At 39.0% G+C, this 13,482-nt stretch overlaps 1 protein-coding gene across 4 annotated transcripts in view; it reads right to left on the bottom strand.

Moving 5' to 3' along the window:
• The window catches only part of A1CF (APOBEC1 complementation factor), a 65,334-nt gene that overhangs the window by 13,202 nt on the left and 38,650 nt on the right, over positions 1-13,482 (bottom strand). For 3 of the 4 annotated variants that reach the window (XM_019538595.1, XM_019538596.1, XM_019538598.1), the window contains 4 exons: positions 9,123-9,287; positions 5,010-5,107; positions 3,807-4,080; positions 587-795 (listed from right to left, as the gene is read on the bottom strand). In XM_019538595.1, coding sequence (XP_019394140.1) covers positions 587-795; positions 3,807-4,080; positions 5,010-5,107; positions 9,123-9,287 — 746 coding nt within the window. The remainder of the gene's footprint in view (positions 1-586; positions 796-3,806; positions 4,081-5,009; positions 5,108-9,122; positions 9,288-13,482) is intronic. The other variant, XM_019538597.1, reaches the window with a different exon arrangement.

Raw genomic sequence — 13,482 nt, 5'->3', positions numbered from 1 at the left:
TCCCAGTTCTTCAAGCTTTTCACTATATGTCATGTTTTCTAGATATCTACTTTTTTTTTTGAGGGGGGCTTTCTTCAGGAATCTCTCCAATTTGTCCACATCTTTCTTATGCTTTGAAAAGCAGAAACTCTTCTTTTTTTAGCACAATACCATTCTTATTTTTCTCAGTTTAAATTTTCTGTATTGTCTCCCCAAATTAATTATTTTTCTTTTAAAAAAGAAAACTAGTATTAATAATTTATTATTCTTAAGATTCTTAGAATCTTTTTTATTGGTGTACCACCTCAGAGTATGTTGAGGGAGAAATAAAAGTAACCAAAGGACACTGTCCAACTTTGCATCGTCTTACAGGTAGGTGGAGTATCCCCTAAAACAGCCTTTAGAATGAATGGTGTTAATAAAAGTAACTTTTAGTAGTTCTCTATATATCAACATCACAGGTGAGGAGATGAGTAACAATTCAGAGACTATATTATCTCCTCCTGTTCTTCTGTTTTTCCAAAAACTTAAGGAAAATGTAAAAGACTAATATTGATCTGGCTAGAGCTCTCCAACCTTGCCCCTCCCCATTTTTCACTGTACATACCTGAGGAGCAAGTTTAATTCCTTGCGGTTTTAATGTGACATGATTCATCGGGGTCAGCTCCATCCCAGGCAGGAGATCGTAGAGTTTGTCTTCTCCCCTTTTTTCTCCTTTGACCTGGAATCCGCGACCCAGACCAGTGTATGCCAAGTAGCCACGTCCTCCTAGTCCTCTAACTCCCGCAGCCCCTACAGGTACATTCATGTAAATTTCTAGGAATGTAAGAAGGCATTGAACTGAATCAAATCACCGGAAAATTACCCTGATTCTTACTGCATTGGAAAAGTTAGCCTCACTCACTGATCCTACTAAGATGATGGGTATGACCGTTGTCTTGCTAAGAGCTGATGCAAGTTCATACTGTACTTTTACCATGAAGTAGAACTCACAATAGGAATTCCCGTTATTACTTTACTTTTGTTGAAAAGGACAATAGTGCTATAGAGATATAACTATTATCTAAACGACAATTGTTTTTATTTTTATAATACTTTGTAGGTTTCTTTGAATTTATATTTACTGTTTGCAATTTCAGCCAGAAAGATTTGAGCAGGCCAGTTTCCTTGGAAAACTCACTGCAGATTAGAAGATGGTGAACAAGGGAATATCAACATATTACAGTTTACATCTGTAAGATTATCTTTACCTTTGGAGTATCTCGTCTGCATTGAAATCTAGTAGTAATATCATCATTATACCCTTGATTTTTAGCCCATCTTGTCTTATTTTTTTTTCTTAAAGGTCTTGAGACATTTTAATCAGAAGGAAAAATCTAGTTATTTATGCCTAAATTCCCATCTTCTCTGTTTTGTTCAGTCACTGTGAGGCTTAATTTTCCATTGAATTCATGCACAGATTACATTTGATTTTTTTTTTTGCCACTTTTCTAACCTGATTTGCATTTGCACAGTAACAAGGACAGCTAAGTTTTAAACTGATTACTATCCATCAGCACCCATCAGTATAATTTAAACATTTTAATGAATTTAGAATATAAAGAACCTCTCCTCTTTGAACTAGGGAGTCTTTTTCACTTCCACCTGATTCCTTTCAGAATGATTGGGGGTTAGGGAATTGAGAAGTGAGAGCACATTAAGGAAGAGGTAACAGGGATTTGGAAGTTTTGATATTTTATAAAGAAGTTTCAGAGCCTGCTAGATGTATATACCCACAGAAAATATAAAGCAATGCAGATTTCCCATATCATAATCCTAATTTTTCTTAATCCTTTTTTAGAGGGATCAGTTCTAAAGGTGAAAGGATATTCTGAAAAGGTATTTAAGTGCCTAATTTCCAATCTTACTGATCACAACAGGAGTTTAGGCCTTTTTGGATCTGGCCCTTAGTGAATTCAATCCTCCTCTAATCTCCTGAGGTTTCAAACAACAGTTCTGACATTATTTTGGAACATCTTTCCATTTGGAAATAGGCTGTGAACTCCAATTGATTTCTTGTTCATTACTGCTAGAAATTAACTTCAGACAATGTCTGGACATGGGTTTTGAAAACCCCGTAATTCATTTCAGTCTATTATAAAGATATTAGCATTTGTAAATCTAAACATATTAGGGGATATCTGAGCCTGAAGGTTCAATTTGGGACCTAATCTAACAGAAATTTGAAGCACAGGTTTCAAACTGGACTTTCCCAATAACCTATCTCAGGTGTTGGCAAGCTATGGAACAGCTGGATCTGTCGATACGGCGCTTCAGGGGCACTCAGCAGTGGGGGGTTCAGCTGCCGCCGTTCTGCCCATGCTGCCAGGGGACAAGTGGCAGCAGTGGCTGAGTCGTGGCTTCTGCCCACCTGCCTCTGACTTGGGATGGGTAATTCCAGCCTGCAGCTGGCACCCTGCCCTATTTATCCTCCTCAGTTGTTTTTGTTTGATGTATTGAAGGACACCAAAATGGAAACAAAGATATTATGCAAAGGAGCTTTCATTTTAAATCATTACAGTATTGTTTACCTTGAAGGGGGCCAAAATCAAACTTGTGTATCCATATTTGTGGAGACAAGAGGATACCAAGAGTACCAGCAATAACAAAACACACACACACCTAGATATTGCTAAAACTACCCAATCTTCATTCTTTCTTGTCTAAATAACTCAAAGGATCCACCATTTCAGCAGCAGCCCCTGGCCATCTTGTAAAGCACTTTCCTGTTTTTCTCTCTGTTTGGAGATCGATTTGTCACTTTCTGTGATGGGATCTAGTGCTGCTGAGGTGCTGGGATAGCTAAGAAAACTCAGGGCACCAGCCTCTGGAGGCAGGAGTCCACAAACAGAGCTCAGAAGCTTACTGGGGACTGGCTGCACTGAAACCCATCCTGAGGCCATGAAAAGGAGGAGGAAATCAATTGCTCCGGCTGCTGAGACTGAATCCACTACCAGCTAAAAGCAGCAAATTCGGGTGTGAGTGGAAAAAATCTTGTTTTGTTTGTTTTCCCTCAGGGGACAAAAATGGTGGATTTCTGCTTTGTTTATTTTGGAGGAAGATTAATTCAAAAGTCATTCAAGCCTTTGCTTTTGTTTGCTCTTCAGGGTATGAGGGAGAGTTTATTTTTTTGCTAGCTGTGTCCGCCTAAGGGTTCTCATCATTTTTACAAGGCAGGTTCTCAAGGCTGTGGGTTTTTTTCCAGCCTGGGAAAGCTTTTGATGCTTCTCTTAGCAACAGGTCCAGGAACTCAGGCTGTGTTGAATGGTAGAAAGCTGATGATCTGTTGATATTTTCCAAATTGAGCAGAGAACATATAGTGAGGGAGGAAAGGAAATGGCGCATAAGAGCAGGGAGTTTTAGAAGACAGTCAGGACAATTCTGTGCCAGAGATGAGGACCAAGGCGCAGTTTCAGGTGATGTTCCTTGGTAGTGAGGAACAATTAAATGATAAACTTGGGATATTCCCAAATCATTAGGGACACAGAAGGAGCCCCAACTTTCAGACACTCTGAAGTGAGTGCTACATGAGGGTGTCGTCTGAGATACTTCATACTAGTTTCTTCCTTTTGGTCAAACCTGATACATACCTTGTATTTTTTTAAAAATTTTTTAGTGGTAGTAGATTTAATGCGATGCATAAATAAAGTGATAAATATGATGGATGTTAGATTTCATAAATTTGGTCCATACTCTAGCTATGAAGCTGTTTCAAGGAAAGTCTCCTACAGGCATTTTATCTTGATAGATTTCAATGATAGACATAGTCATAGCTAGCTGAAATTTACCTCTTATTGATGGAGATCGGATAATGCCTCTACTGCTGAGATGCCCCTTGGTAGCAGGGAAATGCAGGTTAGGAATAGCTGCATAGGCCTGAGGCGCATAGAAGACTGGAGCTCCAAGGTAAGCTGTGGCAGGGTCATATACATGTCCAAATGTGTATGTGTATTCTCCTTGCAACATGGTACCTCTTCCCCCTGTGCCTCTGGTATACCTAATGTAACTGTCTTTGTCTACTGGCTTGGCTAATGACACTTCGATAGGAGACCCATCCAACACCTTTAAACAAAGAGGCATACTTTAAAAAACGCAGTAGAAACACACACAGCACAATATACCAAATCACCTGAGATAATTCTACACAAAAGCATTCATATTCTATGTTTTGCTAATACGAATGACAAGATAGGGGTGGCTGGAAAAGAAAAAGAGCCGTCTGGAATGAAGCCAAATCTCTGTGGTAGCAGAAAGGAAGAGAAACAGTGTGTAGGTTTCTGCAGCAGAGATTTGGAGCATTGATACTTTTAAGGCCAGAATCAACCACTCTATGCACCCAGACCCATGGCATATAGGGGCTGTGAGACCTATACTTGCTGGTGTTGGAAAATCTGAGATACACTCTTTTTTTCCCTCTAGAATGCTGTGAAGTCAGGAGAATTTATATAAACTCAGTGTTGTTCACCCTTCACCTACTTATTTTAAACCTACAGTGTTACGGTTAAACTTTAGGTAAAACCCGTTTTTCCACTACCTAATTCAAATGATAAAGTAACAACAACATCAAGCACACAAATTGGAATCCAGTTCTCATTGTGAGGCTAATGGTAAGTACCACATCTTCGAGGCTAATTCCAAAATGGAATAAGTCATGCAAAATCTGTATCACTGGGCTTGGTAGAATTTATCAATGAAATACAGTGCATCATCTCTCCAAGAACAGATAACTGTTTTATCCAAATTCCTAAGGATGAATGATATAGTGTTATGGTGAGGTGCCTCTATTCAGATAGAGTTTGGCTGTATAAAATATTTGCAAATAAGTCCTAAAAGCAAATAATCTTGTTGAAATCAGAAAGTTACAAACAACTTTTTAATAGAAAGTAGGGATAGTTTCACTAGATTTATTAGCTATTAATAATCTGATTAATGTTGCTAATTACTATGCTACTAATCATAAACCTAACCAGTGACCTCTACACAAATTTTACCTTTCCATTTAAGGCTTTCATAGCTTCAATAGCATCTTCTCTGTTATTAAAGTGCACAAATGCATAATCTCTGATTTTCTTTACTCTTTCAACTGCACCTACAGAAAAAGTTGGAATATCAGTTATGCAATTGCCTTTTCAAAGGAATTCAGATTCAAATTAACTTTCTGGATTATGCTTTTAGCATTTTGTTTTACAAACCAAATCCTGATAACATAGATATTTATGTAACACATGTGAGTTTCTCTTTACTCTAATAACAATTTATGTGAAAAAGCTGTGTTTGCGCTTAAATAAAGTAAAATCAGGATAAAATGTATGATTACTGTACATACCATGCTGCATTTCTTAAACTTTTGTTTGATTACCAACTCACAGTATTACGCATCTTGATTAATACATCTGAATGGGCATTCTGGAGACCTAATATTATCCCGTTACATTTTTTTATACTTTGCATTAATGTTACAGGGTTGTTTGTTTTTTTACTTAGTTTTTATATATGATTTCATATATGGTTACAGATGCATATGAAGAGTTCAACAATATTATGGTTACAGATGCTATATATATGATTATAGCTACAAGAACAATCTTGCAGTGCTGTTCTCAGATATGAAAAAAAAATTATCTACATCAAACTGTCAGAGTCAGGATTGAGAAGGAAAGCATATGAAGTCATCAGAACAAGAACAACAACTTTTAGAGACTATGAGAGAGCCATGACCTTGGTTTCTGAGTGGTCTTGTATTCCAGAATTCCAGAACTATATACATGTAAAATACAATTTTTAACTGTAACTTAAAAAAAAAAAGCTTCAAGTTCAACTTGGAAGAGTTTAAGTTTTATATCTGTTAGTCTTCACTGTGAAGGGTGAGTGCTACTGTCAGCTGGTTACATTACTTTAGAGTCAGAGTCAACAAAACGCTCACATTCAGTTTGCTTAAAAATCCCTTGGGGTTGTATGTTTGCACAATGGATTCAGAGTGCTTCAAGTGACATCTGATTCACATCCACTTTGGCTTTATTTACTTCTTGCAGATTGTCTGGACTTTTACATCTGTGTTGCCTTAGCACTCCAACAGTCTTAAAAGCAGTAGTTTCCTTTTATGCATATTTGATTTTGCCTATGACGAGTCAGTGCTTTTTTTGCTTTGTCTCTCACCAGTGGCTATGTAAGCCATGAGGTGTGCATCAGGACCTGCATCCAAGTAGTTTATAGTTGATAATGCATAAGTATATGCACAAATTGATAGTGAAAAATGTAGGATTTTTGTGATAAATATAGAAAGCCTTGTTGAATCTGCTGTAAGGTGCACTAAGGCAAAAGACTAATTGGCATGACTGCCTATGAGGTTTTCTCAAGAAAATTACAACTTTCTTGAGAGAACCTCCACTGTGATTCTCTCCCAGAACAAAGCAGGATAGGTCTATAAAGTATATGTAACATATAAGCATGTGGTGGGAATGTGAGCTAAAAGACGATGCATAGAAGGAAAGATGCTAGGGGGGCATACAAGCACTACCAGTACAGATGAGGATCTGATCCCTATTGTACCATGTTGTGTTGCCAACAGCATACAGCAAAACTGGAGAAAGGTATTAGAGTTCCCAAATGTGTGCTGAGTTCTGCTTTCCTCCTTAAAGTGTGTGTGCATGTGCATGTGTGTGCAGGTGTGCATGTGTATTCGCATGAATGTTCATTCCCTCCCTTCAGTTGGGAAGGAACATTTCTCCCACTTCTGCCCATCTGATTCACCTGCTGCCATAGGAAACCCGTCTTCTGAAGGCTTGTGGTCAACCTCTAGGATCCTTTAGGATTTTGGATACTATAACAGGCTGTCCAACTGTTGGCTCACATGAAGACCCTGAGGGGTTAGCCTGTGACCCTTGAGCATGGGCGACTGGTGCCTCCTGAATCTGGGGATGCACCAGATCACTGACAAGGGGGGAGGATCCCTCAGAGGCTGATCACTGATTGTGGGGAGGCAGCAGCCAATAGCCGAACCCAGAAGCACCAGCAGCGAAACTGGTGAAACCAGAAATGCACTTTTGCTGCCACTTCTGGTTTCATGGCTGGCGCTTCCAGGGGGCGCCTGGCCCATCTCAGGGGTGCACGTGCACCTGCATGCACCCCCGACACATCGCCTGTGCCCTTGAGATTCTGGTCTGTGTGCTGCTAGAGTCTCTGCATTCCCCCTTCCTTCTCCAGTTTCCACTTCCTGCCCCTGCCTCAGGGGGTCGGGCAGGGCAGGATGGCACAGACCGTGAGGCTGAGGGAAGCCCACAGCTATGCTGCTCAGGGGCATCTGAAGGGGATGTGGAGATGCTAAATGGCATGGCATGGTGTGGGGTAAACTGTCATGGTACAGTGGGAGGATGTTGGCTATGTGGTACAGCCGAGGTACCTGCCATGCAGCGCAGCATGGTGGGCAGCCCAGGAGGTATGTGGCCCATCCAGCATGTGGCTAGGGAACCTGCAGCCCCTGGCCACTCCAAACTTGGACTGGCCTGCACTACAAGAAAACAGTGTAAAAAACCTCTTTGCTGCAATGTTTCAGTCTGAACCCATGGTAAAAAAATAGTTTTGGGGCCACTTGCCAGCCAATTTCTGTGAACTCAGTATGTTTTTTCCCCCTCCCAAAGGCCCTCTGCTTTTGGAAGGGCTCTATCTACCTTTAATGATACAATTATTATTTGAGGTCTCATTACACAGTGGTATATTTAGGAACCATGCCAGAAATAGCATAGAGAGCTTATTTTTCTTTAGTTTGTGGATACATGAAGTCAAGTAATTACTAGCTTAGTGCTAAATACCACAAATAATGCTGTATAAATGACTTATCACCATTTTTGAAAATTGGGGCCATTATATTTCATTGCAATGCTTTGGATAAATGCCTTCTAAAATTAGTATAATAAAAATTTTGGTCAAAATTGGATATCACCAGTCAATGAATCCTTGAAGATTTCTGGGCAAGGAAAAACAAGGCCTCTACATTTCTCAGTGAAGATGTTTATGATTTTACTTGAGATTCAGATGTGAGATCATGATCTACTTGTAGCTTAATAAGTTCATAAATTTATTTCAGCATGAAGCCTTTTCCTACACCATCCATGAGTAAGTTGTTAAACTTGTTTTTAAAAAACAGGACCTGTGTATCTTCAAGAATTTATGTATCAGGAATTAGGCTAATTTTTTTGGTCTTTTAGTTATAATTTGCCCAAAAAGTCAATAATTGTTATTTTCTCCTATGGCTGCCATTTCTTCCGATAGCCTCATTTGATATTGTTTCTTCTTTCTATTCTTTTTTTAGTCTATATATATCTATCCCATATATCTATCCCATATGTAGAAATATATTTCTACATATGGGATTTAGTTTACAGGATTTCAAGGCTTTTTTTGTATGTGAATTCTACAGTGTAGCACACCATTGAATTGAATAAAATTTAAATATGTGTTTAAAATGCAAATAGAAGTCTTGTGATTCTTTGGCATACAGGTTTTATAGCAAGTGTTATTAGAAAGAATCACTTTTGAAAATCAAACAGTTCCTATGGGCAACTGGGGAGAGAACTAGTGTTTAAAATTATTTGATAGATTTCATAGAAGAAGAATACAGAAAACAAGTATCAGTCTTATTAGTATATTCTTATTCCTTTTGTAACTAAAACTATACAATGCCTAAAACATGTATAAAAAGGCCAAAATAAAAATATCTTTGCAAAAATAAGTCATGTAGAACTTATATGCAAAATATCTCATACTAAAAATCATTTTTACTAAAACAGAATACTTTCTAGGCATTGTTTTGAATTGCAACTGGATGGTTTGATTTACTACCTTGCTTTAAAAATGTTAATAATCATGTCAGTTAAAAAAATAACAGTTTATTAATGATCTGATCTCACCAGGGCATGTCTAAGACCTTTATTGAGTAAACATTGTTTCAACATTTCCAGACCTTATTTTTATTCATGTTCCACAAATTAAGAAATATTTTGATGAAATGGACCAACCACATTAACTTTAAGATAACTGTAAAGGTCTTCCAGTTTAATGGATTTAAAACCTTAATGGCTGAAAATCTGCTTTATGGCATTTCTTACCTGGTTTAATATTGTTGAATTCTTTTTCAATCGTCTCTTCTGTAGTTGATAGCATCAGGTTTCGCACATAAAGGATTTTAACTGATGACATTGTGTCTTCATCAACTTCAACTTCTGGTTCAGCCCAGTCTACAGCAATATTATGTCCCCATAATTGTATCCTTCCTGTAAGAGGGAAATAATAAAAAACCCCCCTGAAATTACCAGCATTCACTTCTAGCCATATGGTATTTTGTAGCATTTATATTGTGGTATTGCAAGTAGTAGAATGCATTGATTATACATAAGGATCTAACACTTTTCAAACTCACAGCAGTAGTATAAGGAACATCTGTATCCAGAAATGAATAGACAGATTGTTCAGACTTTATTACACCACAACCTAGACATTCTGTATTTGTGTGAAGTCCAACAGTGAAGGGGAGAAAACATGGTACAGCCCATCCTGCATTTATTCAGTGAAGTACTTTATAAAGACGGGTACTTTCAGTGAACCCACTTCTAATTCTGAAAATCCCTGTTGTTTGCAAAATGTTGCCTTGTACTTCTGACTGGAAAAGGCTCCAGGGACCATAATGTGACAGGTGCTGTGGTACAATAAATGTAAATAAGATGTATGTTTTAGATTTGTGTACAGTTGTTTGGCTTCCAAAGCACAGTTACAAGAGGCAAAATGATTGTCAATAATTTAATATAAGTAGACCCTTATGTGAAGGAAACAATTATACTGGTTTCAATATGTATTAGATCAGGTGTCTATAAAAGGAAACAGAGTTAAATAAAAACAAAGCTAAAAATCAGTGCAATGGTTGCATTATGAATCTTATGTCTATGGTAATAATTAAAATGTGTTTAATTAATCTGTTATTTTAAATATAACCAGAGCTGGGGCAGCTGGCAGCTCTGCAGGCAAAGGTGAGGGTGAAGTAGCATGGTGCAGCTCTGGGATTACTATTCAGGCAGCTGAGGGAACTAAAGGAGATGATAGTTAACACCTGTGAAGTAAATAACAGTGGGCCATTAACAGGCCATAAACTTCCTTAACTGCCTGGATAGTAATATATATCAGAGCTGTGCTACACAGGGGAGGGGGGGGGGGGGCGCCTACTTATTGGTGGCAGCAGCAAGAGTGGGGATGCTTGTTTTAGCTTTCACCAGTCATGACCTGACCCTTGTAGGTGTGTGCCAGGGTATGTAAACATATGCCAAGGTGTGCAAGTGTGTGGCAGGGTGTGCTGGGATGCTTTTTTTTTTTTTACCAGCCATGAAATTTGGAAGCAAACAAAATGTTGCAAGTACCTAAGAAGAGGCTGTCAGGTGCACAGAACAAGAAATGAAAAGCTCAATTAATCATTGTAATGAAAAAAGATTCAGACATGATGAAAAAAATACTTGAAATCTGTTAATGACAACCCACGCAGTATTAATGAGATGGTCACAGCTGAGACAAAATTTGAGATCTGCTATTGACCAATGGTGCACCAAAAGTAAGGACATTGGTTTTCCTCTGAATGAGCAGAATCACCATTTTTCTATGATGTTTTTATACAGAAATCTTGAAAAAAGTGAAGTTCTGAAGCAGTGCTGTCTGCTTTACTTGGAGTCCACTGATGAGATTTTCTGTTTCTGCTGCAGCCCTTTGACTTGAATCCAAAATCATTCTTAGCATTTGAGGGGTTGAATGATTGGAAGCACACATCTCAGATTCTGGTGCATCATGAAAAGTTGCCCAGTTATTTCAATTCCTGACAAACATGCGTCGAAGCAGAGGAAAGCATAAAACAGGATAATTGCATTGACCTGAAGCTTCAATGTGTGATCAAACAAGAGACAAAACACTGGGAGAACATTCTAGAGAGGCTCATGACAATAATACCGTATCTTTCTAAACATAGCAAGGCTTTCTGAAGCGCATCTGACAGGTTCTTCACAACAAACAATGGGAACTTCTTGGGTTTGGTGGAGTTACTAGGAAAGTCCAATGAAATAATGAAGGAACATTTGTGATACATACTGTCCAGGAAGGTGACAGATCACTGCTGTGGAAAAACAATCCAAAATGAGATAACTGAATTATTAGCGAAGAAAGTGCAGCAAGATATTCTTAAAAGGTAGAGGAGTGCCAAACACTACTCCATGATATTGGACTGCACTTCAGATGTAAGGCATTCTGAAAAGATAACTTTCACTGTTAGGTTACTTGACACTTTGGATGGCAAACTGACCATTCAGGAGCACTTTATTGGTTTTAAAACAATGATGAATCCACAGGGGAAGGACTAACTGATACTATACTTACTACTCTGAAGGAATGTGATATAAATATCTGTGACTGCTGGGGCCAGGGTTATGACAATGGTACAAATATGAAGGGGGGAAAATAAGGGTGTACAGGCAAGAATCCTTCATCAAAACCCAAGATCATTTTTTGTTCCATGTGAACGCCATTTGCTTAGTCTCGTCATATGGAGGTGGATGCTGCAACATCTTCTGCAGAGTCTAAGTCCCTCTTCAGCATTCTGCAAAGGATCTACATTCTGCTGTCTGCCTCTGTTTATTGTTGGAAAATTATCACAGATCGTGTCAATGTTACTGCTAAGTCAGCATGTGAAACATGTGGGGAGTGCAGAATTCAAAGTGTTAAAGTGGTTCGATACCAAACAGCCAAAGTCCAAGATGCCCTCATTTCATTGGCTAAATTAGAGTAAGCAGATGCTGGTATCCATCATGAAGCACTCAGCCTAGCATATCAACTCACCAAATTCAAGTTTCTTGTCTCCATTGTGGTGTGGCACAATATCTTTTTTCAAGTCATTGTGCTGAGTTTTTCACGCAAAACAAGAAAAACTTAGACATTGTTGCAGCCACAAACGTGATAAATGGCTGCACCTCTATGAAGTATTATTCCCATCTAGCAAATAGGGAAAGTTGAAGCAGTGGGATTTAGACAGAATCAAAGAGCAAGTTTGTTGGTTAGCATCAGTCCTTGCTTTTGACATCATTTTACATTTGTATCCCACATGTAAAGTTCAATAGATGTGCTAAAGAGTGTTAGTCCTGAGATCTACTTGTCTTTTATGATATTCATGACACATATTTGAAGATCTAATATAAATTTTCAGTAATACTTTGTAATCTTTGCATGATATTTACATAATGACAACTATTCTTCTTGGCTATGGACTGACATTACACATAAACTGGTTTAAGTGATCAGAAACTGATTTAAACCTGTAACAGAATAGATGTTCAGTGCACATAAATCAGTTTGAAAATGGCTGAAATAGGTTTGAGATAAACCTGTGTGAATGTAGTATCAGACTTAACTGGTTTGGCTTAAACAGGTTTATGCAATGTCTGTCCTAGACCCCTTCCTGGCTGAAGTTAAACCAGAGTCCCTCAGCATCCCAGCAGGGCTCTCTGCTCCACAGCAGGGCCGGCTCCTCCCCTCTGCTCCTTGGCTACAGCTCTGGCAGAGACTGCAGGTGTTTGCCTGGCTTCCCTCTTCTCCGCCCTCCCCTCGTGACTTCCTGCTAAGCAGGGATTCTCCATTCCCTCTGCTTTACAAAGACACCTCTCCACATTAGCTAGAAGACCACATGCTGGCTACAGTCCATGCCATGGCGGATAGGACAAATGCAGAATCAACAGGTAGCTGGTAATGTCCTGTTGTTGTTTTCTAAATGGGGTGATAAACACTGTGTTATCAGTTCCCTACCAGGGTAGTCAGCAGTAGGGGGAAATATTTCCCTAATCAGAGCATCCTGCTGGGGCCTGGCCATGCCCCCCTTAGCTCAGCACTGATGAAGTGAGGGGAGGGCTGCTCTAGTGCCCCCCGACTTCTAGCCTGAGCCACTGCAGGCATGTGTCTGCATGTCTGGGATGTCTGTGCAGTTACAAACAGATTCAGCCTAGCCAGGTGAGACTAATCTACAAAGATTGAATCAGTTCACACTCAGACTTTTTGAACATCTGTCCCTAGCCCTCATGGACAGTCCTCTACACTTACACTCTGACAATCAATTTGACTTTGTTTTACAAAAATGTTTATAAAAGTGCAAAGCAAATCTACGAATAGAAGATGGCACAGACATTGATGTAGTGCATAGATGTTAGCAGTAGAAAATCCAGCAGTCACAATTTCCCCTTCTTTCAAGGAGCCTTACTCATGAGTGGTGTCGTAGTGCTGGGAACTGTCAGACCATAGCAACACCCCTGTCAATAAGGTTCCTGAAAAGATGAATGGATTATAAATTCCTCTTGTAATGATTGCCACTATCAGAAATTGCCTTGGGATGAAAAAAGAAAGGGCCACATTGTGGTGGCCCTGTACAAGCACACAACAGTAGACAGTTTCCAG

This window comes from Crocodylus porosus, unplaced genomic scaffold, assembly GCF_001723895.1.
Source record: "Crocodylus porosus isolate Cpor-Errol unplaced genomic scaffold, CroPor_comp1, whole genome shotgun sequence".
Lineage (NCBI taxonomy): Eukaryota > Metazoa > Chordata > Crocodylia > Crocodylidae > Crocodylus > Crocodylus porosus.
The sequence above is the reverse complement of the archived record's forward strand: the minus strand, read 5'-3'. Positions and strand labels throughout refer to the sequence as shown.